General features: G+C 46.5%; 1 protein-coding gene across 2 annotated transcripts in view; it reads left to right on the top strand.

The window, feature by feature from the left end:
- The window catches only part of CA12 (carbonic anhydrase 12), a 177,407-nt gene that overhangs the window by 34,929 nt on the left and 130,391 nt on the right, over positions 1-12,087 (top strand). For both annotated transcript variants that reach the window (XM_069222014.1, XM_069222015.1), the window contains exon 2: positions 4,205-4,225. In XM_069222014.1, coding sequence (XP_069078115.1) covers positions 4,205-4,225 — 21 coding nt within the window. The remainder of the gene's footprint in view (positions 1-4,204; positions 4,226-12,087) is intronic.

The following is a 12,087-nucleotide window of genomic DNA, read 5'->3' as shown; positions in this document are numbered from 1 at the left end:
TGGAGTATATGTACAGGGGCTCTGACCTCATGATTCTTAGAGCCCTTTTGGAACTGGAACTGAACCTCTTCCAGAAGGACTGCTGAGCTGCAAAAGCATTCATCTGGACAGCTCTTCTGTTGTTGGCCTGCTACCTGTTGCTTCTTGCTGGCATAAAGGACTAATTGGATTGCTTTTCTGTGTGGTGCCCCACTGCCACCCGCCCCCCTGATTCTGGTTTGCCAGATGACCGCTGCCAGGTGAAACCGCCATTGGACTGACTTGCCCTGATGTGCTGGACTGCTGCCTGCCCTCTACTCTTGTGCCCCCAAGAGCTACCCAGGAATGCATGGACTGCTCCCCTCTCTGCACTTGTGAGGGGGGCTTCGAGATTTGGAGAGTAACCCCTGAGGCATAGCCGCAACGGCGGTGGGACTCTCGAGTCCGGCCACCCAGGTCTTCCTCAAGCTGCAGGGGTTCAAGCGCTTCGTTGTCATTCTACTTATGAGGGCCCCACGCTCTACTTGTCAAAAGCGGCGGCGCCCCGAATAATGACAGTGCGCTGCTATAGATCACGGCTGTCCGAACCTGAGGGATCACCAGCGCAGGTTAAGGATGCTCTGAGGGCGTCCTGAGAGGTGCAATCGACACCGCGGCGCCCAGGAGTTGCTTTTTGCCCTCATGCATTGGAGAGGGATTGCTGAAGTGTTGGGGAGAGGGCGGGCATCTGAGTGCCGAAGACTACCTCCTGCCCGGTCCCAGACGTGTCCCTCGGGGTACTCCCGTCGCACAGACAGTGCAAGTTGAGCTGGCAAGCTGTCTCTCCGAGGACGCGTTGGCCAGTCAACACAAAGACTCCAGGAGACTCCTGCTGACGTCCTTGCGGTCTCAAGCCACCCTGCGGAGCATGACATCACGGGTCCCACCCCGAGGCCCGTGGCCCGGTACCCGCTGAGAAGGGCTGTACCTGATCACTCTGCTGTGCCGCGCGCGGGCAGTGGCCTCTGTGAAAATCTGCATGCAGCGGCCCGAGGAGGGTTTCCCCGCAATCCTATATCTGGTGCGTGCCCCACTCCTTACCTTGGGCAGTGTCCGGGGTCCTCGCTTATGGGGTGCTTAACCAGTCATGGCATCGTGGGGTAAACCTTGACGGAGGCCCTGATCGCCACACAAACACTGCATGCAAAGAAGCTCCGTGAAAGTGGTGGCGGGGGTACCGTAATCCGACGAGAGGGCGTGCTGGAGCTCCTACGGCCCACACTTTGGTAATACTTATATTCCTTCCAGCAGGTCCCATAAAACATACTGTATTTGGCCTAGCAGAAGCGCAAGTGCCCTGGCGCTCCATAATTACATACAGTGATTTGTGTGTTCTCGCAACTAAGACACATTGTGTACACTCGTGGTGATTTTTGTACCTTTTTTATGCAAAAGTATCTCCTGATCTTCTGGTATACCTGCATCAGAAGGACACTGATTCCTATTACAGTAATTGCTTTATATACAGAGTACTTAGGTTACCTGTCGCTTATGATCTATGGTATATATGTACAATATAAGAAACGTATTTTCATATCCTGTTGGAATTCCTTTTTGTGTTGTATTTATTGTGTCACTGGTGGGAGGGTGTTATGTAGACGCTTAACACATTGCTTCTGGAGATAAGCCTGCCTGCTCTGTGCCAAGCTACCAGGGGGTGAGCACAGGTTGTCTTGGTGTGTAACTTACTTGCCCTGGTGAGTAACCTAATTGCCCTGAATAGTGGTGGGTTCTGCCTGGCTTAGGTGCAAACCCTAGCCAACCAGAAACCCACTATCTAACATGTACTATATACCCTATGGAGGAACCTATAATATATCAGCCTGTGTCTATGACAGAAGATGAAAGTGTAGTCTCTGCACAGCAGTATGCCCACTTTTCTTCTGACCACCTCTCGCCAGTGTTTACCACACCTGTTTTCTGCACATCACCTGTATAGGGACACATCCCTGCACCTTCAGTTTAATTTTATTGGTAAGAGGGCCTATACTTTAGGTACAGGGTTTTTTCCACTTTATGCAATTTAAAATATTTAAAAATGTCCTAATGGCTGCTAGGGGCTACATCTTTGAACTGTTCTGGCAACAGAAAAATTGAATCCTGAAAAAGTTGGCCTAGCCTTATGTGGCTAATTTGTAAAGGTATGCACCACTGTCTGCTCTACAGTAGCTGGGAAGGCAGGGTTATTCTCCATTGGGCACTTTGGCAAATATAGGGCTAGGACCCCAGCTTTGTTCCAATGATACTCCCATGCCTTGTGAGTGCACTGTACAGCTAACTTTTCCTCCATCTGGCAGATGACGTGACGATGTAGAGATGATGCCAGTGTTCCCCGGCTATCTGCCTCAGCAACAACATGCAACAAGAGAAATGCCAGCACAATAGGGTTAACAATACAAAACCGAGAAACGCCCCATCGTAGGGAAAGACGAGCATGGACTATTTGATTCTTTGGTGTCCCGCAAATGTTGTGAAAATGTCTTTTGGAGCAGAATAGGGATGATGGAAAACAGGCACAAAAGTATGGTGATATGGTCATTTATATGACAGAAATTTGACCAGCTGTTGTCCGAGGCAATTTGATCCATCTCTCGACATCTCTGGACGTTTTATCTACTCCGTAATTACTACACATTGTTAACTCTTTTCATCTATTGATTATTATTACAAAGTACTTAACTGATTCTGTGCAACAGCGTAGAGGATCCTCTGAGTCATAGCATGCATTAGTGGAAATACCTCAGACTTTCCCCAATTAATAATAATCCCAGATATGGCATAAAAGTGCACTATTTCTCGTAGTCATGGAATAGAGTATCTTCTGGTTGCTTAACGAACAGAAAATGTCATCTGCATATGGTGATATGAGCAGGTGTCCTACAGGAAATGTAAACCCCTGCGTTTCATGATGATCCCTGATCATGCAAGTCAACAGGTCCATAGCAAGTGTACGTCTCAGGGACCTGGTCTAAATAACTTTGTGTGCTTTGGGCTGGCGTAAAGCGAAGGTTGACCTGCCAGTAGCCTTTACCTTCTAGTTCTGTGCAGGTCTACTCAGACAGTGATCCAGGACAGTTTGCCCACTTATTCTATGTGGCATTTCCTTTGGGCCAGGAGGACCATAGCAGCTGGTTTTTGAAGCTCGATGGCTGCTGCCTGCCTCCTGCTTCCGGGTTACATACTCCGGACAAAAAGAAAGGGAGATATTGAAAAGGAGACCGGATGGGAGAAGGGGCTGATTTTGGTTTCCAGTCCGGCCCTGACACTAGTGTCTTCTTTTCAGGGTCACTGGGTTTGATCACAGGTATCGCTCCCTGGCATCTGGTGTCAGGATGTAAATTAAGTCAGAAGGTGAAGATTTAGTATCCTAGTGTAGAGAATGTTATAATTTGTCTGTGTGCATCCGCGTTGTTCCTTTTAAAGTAATAAAGGAAGGCAAATGCACACAAGTTGGGCAGAAAAAGCGCATCAAGGACACATTGAAAGTCTCTCTGAAGAGCTTTGGCATTGACCCGGACTCCTGAAAAACCCTAGCGCAAGACCGCCCCCCCTTCCCCGGTGAAGCTGTATCAGCAAAGGCGCTACTTCCTACGAGCAGAGCAATACTGCAGAGGCACAGAAGAAGCATGAGCTGCACAAATCCATAGCCAACTCCTTGCCGACCAACCCAGCAGACCACTTGTGCCCGACGTGCTGCAGAGCTTTCCGAGCCCACATCGGACTTATCAGCCGGACACACCATACCCAGTCAACCTCCTCAAAGTGAGGTTCTTGGTCATCGTCGACCACGACGGACGAACAACAATATGGTCAATATTTTCCTAATAGTCCTACTGTCTATTAAAATAGTTTAAAAAAGAGATAGGCTACTTTTATAATCCAATAACCCATTTGTGGTTTTCTTTTCATCTATACCGTGTGAAGTCCCTGTGTGCCGTGAGAAGACAACGTTGCTGGGCATCTCAGAGTATGGAAGGGACCTGCCAAATCAAATTGCATATTGACGATCATATTTGTTTTTAAATTGTATTGGGGTGACAGTCTGTACATAACCATTCTGATAATTTAACAATTTCTAAAATGCACAGCCATTGGTTTACTGCTGAAGGTAAATGTGTTTTTAAGCATGCCTTTAGAAGTTGACGATATACAGGACTCATCTTTTTGTTTCTTATTTTTTCTGCAGATTATAATTGGTCTTATGTTGGTGAGTAGTGTGTTTTTCTACTTTTCTGTATTTAAATTGTATTTCACTTGTTTGCTACTAACCAGGTTTGAATTCTGTATTTAGATGTATACACAAACTTCCTCTTGCAAGTCTAATGCAATCATGTGATGGTGAGAGGCTGAAGAGGCCTCTCCAAGATCATATTATAAACTGATGGTATAGTTGAAGTCGTTTCTCTTCTACTTTTAGCAGGGACCCAGATGTACAGTTTGGACGCTGAAAGACCTTGGCTGACACCGTGGGCAATTTTTAAAACTTGCCTAGCATGCACTGAATAAAGTGGGCATAGATCCTATTAGATTGCAAGATTCTATGTATAAACTGACCAGAGGGGAGCCTTACTTTCTTTGACTGTTTTTCTTTAGAATAAAGTAGTAGGAGTAGAATATACTGATGAAGCGGACTGTAGGAAAGTACCATCTTGCCTGGCATGTTACCCCCATATTTCACTGTATATATGTTGTTTTAGTCTGTGTCACCGGGAGGGCCCCAGTGCTCATAAGTATGTGCCCTGTATGTGTTCCCTGTGTGATGACTAACTGTCTCACTGAGGCTCTGCTAACCAGAACCTCAGTGGTTATGCTCTCTCTGCTTTCCAAATTGTCACTAACAGGCTAGTGACCAATTTCACCAATTCACATTGGCATACTGGTACACCCATATAATTCCTTAGTATATGGTACTGAGGCACCCAGGGTATTGAATTTCCAGGAGATCCCTATGGGCTGCAGCATTTCTTTTGCCACCCATAGGGAGATCTGACAATTCTTACACAGGCCTGCCAGTGCAGCCTGAGTGAAATAACGTCCACGTTATTTCACAGCCATTTACCACTGCACTTAAGTAACTTATAAGTCACCTATATGTCTAACCTTCACCTGGTGAAGGTTGGGTGCAAAGTTACTTAGTGTGAGGGAACCCTGGCACTAGCCAAGGTGCCCCCACATCGTTCAGGGCAAATTCCCCGGACTTTGTGAGTGCGGGGACACCATTACACGCGTGCACTATACATAGGTCACTACCTATGTATAGCGTCACAATGGTAACTCCGAACGTGGCCATGTAACATGACTAAGATCATGGAATTGTCACCCCAATTCTGGCATTGGGGAGACAATTCCATGATCCCCCGGGTCTCTAGCACAGAACCCGGGTACTGCCAAACTGCCTTTCCGGGGTTTCCACCGCAGCTGCTGCTGCTGCCAACCCCTCAGACAGGTTTCTGCCCTCCTGGGGTCCAGGCAGCCCTGGCCCAGGAAGGCAGAACAAAGGACTTCCTCTGAGAGAGGGTGTTACACCCTCTCCCTTTGGAAATAGGTGTCAGGGCTAGGGAGGAGTAGCCTCCCCCAGCCCCTGGAAATGCTTTGATGGGCACAGATGGTGTCCATCTCTGCATAAGCCAGTCTACACCGGTTCAGGGATCCCCCAGCCCTGCTCTGGCGCGAAACTGGACAAAGGAAAGGGGAGTGACCACTCCCCTGACCTGCACCTCCCAGGGGAGGTGCCCAGAGCTCCTCCAGTGTGCCCCAGACCTCTGCCATCTTGGATTCAGAGGAGTTGCTGGCACACTGGACTGCTCTGAGTGGCCAGGGCCAGCAGGTGACGTCAGAGACTCCTTCTGATAGGCTCTTACCTCTGTTAGTAGCCAATCCTCCTTCCTAAGTAGCCAAACCTCCTTTTCTGGCTATTTAGGGTCTCTGCTTTGAGGATTTCTTTAGATAACGAATGCAAGAGCTCACCAGAGTTCCTCTGCATCTCCCTCTTCACCTTTTGCCAAAGGATCGACCGCTGACTGCTCAGGATGCCTGCAAAACCACAACAAAGTAGCCAGTCGACTACTAGCAACCTTGTATCGCTTCATCCTGTCGGCTTTCTCGACTGTTTCCAGGTGGTGCATGCTCTGGGGGTAGCCTGCCTCCTTCTTGCACCAGGAGCTCTGAAGAAATCTCCTGTGGGTCTACGGAATCTTCCCCCTGCAACCTCAGGCAACAAAAGACTGCATCACTGGTCCTCTGGGTCCCCGCTCAGCATGACGAGCGTGGTCCCTGGAACTCAGCAACTCTGTCCAAGTGATTCCCACAGTCCAGTGACTCTTCAGTCCAAGTTTGGTGGAGGTAAGTCCTTGCCTCCCCACGCTAGACTGCATTGCTGGGTACCGCGTGATTTGCAGCTGCTCCGGCTCCTGTGCACTCTTCCAGGATTTCCTTCGTGCACAGCCAAGCCTGGGTCCCCTGACACTCTATCCTGCAGTGCACAACCTTCTGAGTTGTCCTCCGGCGTTGTGGGACTCCCTTTTGTGACTTCGCGTGGACTCCGGTTAACTCCTCTTCCAAGTGCCTGTTCCGGTACTTCTGCGGGTGCTGCCTGCTTCTGTGAGGGCTCCCTGACTTGCTGGGCGCCCCCTCTGTCTCCTCATCCAAGTGGCGACATCCTGGTCCCTCCTGGGCCACAGCAGTATCCAAAAACCATAACCGCGACCCTTGCAGCTAGCAAGGCTTGTTGGTGGTATTTCTGCGTGGGAACATCTCTGCAAGCTTCTTCACGACGTGGGACATCCATCCTCCAAAGGGGAAGTTCCTAGTCCTCTTCGTTCTTCCAAAACACCAAGCTTCTTCCATCCGGTGACCGCTTCCTTGCACCCTCAGCTGGCATTTCCTGGGCTTCTGCCCACTCTCGACACTGTCGCGACTCTTGGACTTGGTCCTCTTGTCATACAGGTACTCAGGTCCGGAAATCCACTGTTGTTGCATTGCTGGTGTTGGTTTTCCTTGCAGAATCCCCCTATCACGACATCTGTGCTCTCTGGGGGTTGTAGGTGCACTTTACACCTACCTTACAGGGTCTTGGGGTGGGCTATTTTTCTAACCCTCACTGTTTTCTTACAGTCCCAGCGACCCTCTACAAGCTCACATAGGTTTGGGGTCCTTTCGTGGTTCGCATTCCACTTTTGGAGTATATGGTTTGTGTTGCCCCTATACCTATGTGCTCCTATTGCAATCTACTGTAACTTTACATTTCTTGCATTACTTCCTTTTGCTATTATTGCATAATTTTGGTTTGTGTACATATATCTTGTGTATATTTCTCATCCTCATACTGAGAGTACTCACTGAGATACTTTTGGCATATTGTCATAAAAATAAAGTACCTTTATTTTTAGTATATCTGTGTATTGTGTTTTCTTATGATATTGTGCATATGACACCAGTGGTATAGTAGGAGCTTTACATGTCTCCTAGTTCAGCCTAAGCTGCTTTGCCATAGCTACCTTCTATCAGCCTTAGCTGCTAGAAACACCTCTTCTACACTAATAAGGGATAACTGGACCTGGCACAAGGTGTAAGTACCTCTGGTACCCACTACAAGCCAGGCCAGCCTCCTACACGGACAAAATAACACAATTTTAGACAGTGACCACTTTCTCTAGTGAGCACTTACACAGACATTGAAGCACTGGTGCTTTCATACATGCTGTTACCTAGTTTGCTCTTGTGATTGTGAATGAAGCTTCTTGTCTGGCGGCTTTGCACGTTGAACACATTCTGCGGGAGACACGTGTGCTGCTTCTGACCATGTGATACCTATCCTGTACATTCTGTACCGCAAGGGACACTTGCACTGGATTTACCTGTGCTGTGCGTGCAAAGGAAACCTGCACCCGTTACTGGTCAGCTGCAGGTATGTTTTGTAGGGACACCTGCTCCAGTTACTGGTCAGCTGCAGGTATGTTTTGTAGGGACACCTGCACCAGTTTCTGGTCAGCTGTGTTTTGTAGGGAAACCTGCACCAGTTACTAGTCAGCTACAGCTATGTCTTGAAGGGAACCCTGCACCAGTTACTAGTCAGCTACAGCTATGTTTTGTAGGGAAACCTGCAGTGTTGCTGGATTTATTGCACGTTCTCTCTGAAAGCTTCCGAAAATATTCTCAGCAGGCAAATTCCAAGACACTTGTCTTCGCCACTGCTTTTTTTGTCGGTGTCTGTCTCCTTAATTTGTAGAACTGTGAGCCACCTCCATGTCTTAAGGACAACTTGACACAAGGAACACTTGTGTCCAGTGTTAGTTCATCCAACTGATGTCCGCATACTGGGATTTGTAGGCCCCTATGTATGGCAGGAACAATGAAACTTTTTGGGGGGGTGGGAAACATCAGAGGGAGCAGGCACTTGTCCCGTGGACCACCGGCAACTCTCCCTGAGGCTGTCACCATAATTCACTTACCCTCTCCAGAATTGTGGGTGCAAAGTAGCATTCGGTGCGTATCGAATTTCAGTTTAGAAGGAACACCCCTTCCAAATTGCAATTTGGCGTGCGTCGCAAAACCCATTTAATCAGTCAGAAAGAAAATCCTACTTGTAAAAACCGGTTTGCACATTACAAAAATTAATTTCATGAGTTCATGTGGTTAGCACGATACTTCTTGAGAATCTCAGGGTTTTCAATTACAAAATCCTTTAGCAGTACATCTGTCCTGAAGTATCTAACTTGCCAGTTTGTGTGGTTACAGCACACACCCAGGACTTGTGCAGGGGAGCGCTCCCATTTTACCCAGAGTGATATTTTGTGCTGTGTAGTGAACCAGTTGATGGCATATTTCTGGGCATCCTCCATCTCGCTGATATCTTGTTAAGTGGTAACTTTCGGACCAAGGTCACTCCAGGCATACCAGCGTGGTGCATGTCCGTTCTTCCCAAGTCTAGTCTGCAAGTGCACTGGGAAGTCCTCTGCTTCCCTTCTAGCTTTTGGATGCCCTGTAGCAGCAGTCCAAGTGCATTAAAAGTACGGGAGCAGTGGGGGCGGGGTCAGTGAGCGTGGGGGTGGGGTCAAAAGTGTGGCTAAAAAAATATATATATTCTACAAGTTATTTTTCTGTCTTTTGCCATCAGATAGCTACATATAAATAATATGCAGCTTAAATAAAATGTAATTTAAAAAGTTGTTAATCACTGGGAAATGCACTATTATACATGATGAGAGCTGTCTTAATGAGTGCATTGCAGAGGTATGTATGTTACCAGAAAGCCACAGAATTGAATCGTGGCTGGTGCAGTGGAGAGTAGTGATTTGTGTATTTGTTTGTACTATGAGGTCTCTGCCTATGACAGAAGGCACTCTGAATATGTAAGTTATTATTTTAAGCTTGCACAACACACAGTATAAGATAGACTCCTACAAAATATACAAAGGTTTAAGATAAAATTGTGCTTCCAAAATATAGATTATAGTAATACCCCGACTGTACATAATGTTTTTTCACATTATTGTCCGTTTAACACCTCCAGGGGTAGTAAGCACTATATAAATACAATTAAAAGCACACACTTCACAGCTCAGTCGTTCGTTAAATCTTTGCACTATCACTCAAAATAATTGTGCATTCTCAAAGCTTCAAGTGATTCGATCACCTAAAGCCAGTACCCGCTCTCAAGCATCTTTTGCGTTTGCAGATTGCCCTTTACATTTGCATGTTAACTTGTAGCTCACATTTGCATTTCTTTCAGGCAAGGAGGCACCCTGGCAGTACGGCTTATTTAGCTGTCTGCCCCACTTGGTTTCACAGCACAGAAGAATCACTAAATAACACTTCAGCTGAAGCATTTAAACTATCTATCGGAATTAACCATCCCAGACTGTTGTCTTTTGTACAAAAAGGAAGGAAACGTTTTTTCATAAATGAAAAAATATATGCCGATTCCACCCACCTTGACCTCTGCTCTGTAGCATGAGCCAGATTGTTGGGGGGGGAGGAGTGTTGGGGAGAGGAGAAAGGAGCCTCTGTCACGAAGAGGCCACAGTGGAATTCCCTTTAGGAGTGATGCAGCAGCAATGCTGATAATTCTGTTCAGTGCGGTCTGTCTTCTTTAAGACTGGTTATTGCTAGAACATCCTTTCCCCTGGAAGACTTGAAGGGCTCTGTTCATCCACCTGACAAATCAAAGTTGTGCATGACACTTTGTGACAAGAAGGCTTGAAAGGCTGTTGCCTTCCTATAGCTCGGGAATATCTCTGCATCTATCCTACCCCAATTAGCCCATGTACCACACATTGCAACTTGTGGGGGATAATGGAGGACATTTACCCCAGGGCATTTGCACTCGCCTGTGGCCCATTTTATAAGGTTTAGCCAGAAAAATAAAATACCCTCTAATTTGAACCATATCCCAAATAGCTCTGAGCGAGTGGATGAAGCAAACAAATACAGCAATCATCTGGGAAATTGCTGCCTTTGGCAAAATTATGAAATTCTTACATGTCCTCCTTTCTGTCTTTTGTTCTTCTTTCTTCTTTCTCACCATTCTTTTTTCCATTCTGCTTTCCCTCTTTCTTTACATCCTTTGTGTACGTTTCTATTCTTCTTTTCCCTTCCATCTTTCTTTCTCTCCATCTTTCTTTTCATCATTCTTTGTGGTTTTCCTTGGTTCCTTCGTCATCCATCCTTCTGGTCTTTTATACATTTCTCCCTTCATCCAACCTTCTTTCCATCACTGTCTTTTATCTTCATCCATTCCTCCTTCTTTCCATCCAGCGGTATCCGTCCTTATTTCCAATCACCCATTCACCCTCTCTCCATCCATCTCTGTATTCATTAATCGTCTTTTCGGCCCATCCATCCATCCTCCTGTCTCTACTTCTCCTTTTTTCTGTCAGAGATTGTATTCATGAGCTTCTTGGGGACATGCATCTCCAATCAAAGTCAAACACCCATAAACAAAAACTTAAATATTTAATGTTCCACAGAACTGCCCATTGACACTTACCTCTTCCCAAAACTGCTAAATCAGAGGGTTAGCGACGTTCCTGCCGACGTACAATACATTCTGCCACTTGCTCTCCTTTTTGTTAACAAGTGGGGCCCTAAAATTGCAAATTGAAAGCCTTTGGATGAGTACCAGCGCCAATGGGCTTGACCAACTCTGCGGCCCTACTGAGTTACTGAGCTCCTCACATCCCTCCCCGCCTGATCTATGCTCCTTCTGGCTTTGGGCTTTGGTTAAGACAGGTCACACCCGATTCTGGCTTTACCACGGCCTTCGTTTGGTTCATGCTGTCAGAGTTGTGGGCGAGTATCTGTCCTTATAGAATGACTGGTGGCTCATCAAGGTAGTACTTGAATTTTTGATTATGATCCTGTATTGTAGCAAGGTAATCTATTGCGTAGAGTTGTTAATGGATTTCCGGGCTCAGGTACTCACTTGCTTCAAGGTGTACAATACCAACCTGCTGATGTCTCATCATTATGATGTGAAGGTCCTTGGTCCCAGCAAGAGCCTGCCTCAAGGGGATGATCAGGAGTTGGAATAGTGGTCTTCTATTGCAAACCTACATTTATCATCTCCGTTCCTCACTCTGAATCAGGATATGATATCAGTAATGGACTCTGCACATATGTGACCTTCAGTCCCCATCCAAAGGTCCATTCACATCACTGGCCTCAAGCTAAAGTCGGACCACCTCATTAGCAGGAAAGGTTGTTCTGGTGGCTCAGTAAGGCAAGGAGGACAACATCTGCAATTATGGCTTATATTTCATATATTTTTCGTCTTACAAAATAACTATGTAACAGATGAATAATAAAACTAGATACCCTTTTGCCGTATGCATGAAGTTAACAGGATGCCTATTTTTTTTTTTCTTCTCTGGAGGTTTTTGCCAGCACTAGTTTTCCAGAAAATAAAATGGTGCTCCGATGATCACATTTCAGATATTTAAATTTTTGTTGTAGATGGAGCGTAGGTATTTATAAGATAGTTAAGAAGAGGTGGTGTCTTCTTCATGATGTCCAGCCATTAGACATCTCATCTGCATAGCTCTAAACAGGCCTTTGTCCTCTTCTAACTGA

This window comes from Pleurodeles waltl, chromosome 3_1 (assembly GCF_031143425.1).
Source record: "Pleurodeles waltl isolate 20211129_DDA chromosome 3_1, aPleWal1.hap1.20221129, whole genome shotgun sequence".
Classification (NCBI taxonomy): domain Eukaryota; kingdom Metazoa; phylum Chordata; class Amphibia; order Caudata; family Salamandridae; genus Pleurodeles; species Pleurodeles waltl.
The sequence above is the reverse complement of the archived record's forward strand: the minus strand, read 5'-3'. Positions and strand labels throughout refer to the sequence as shown.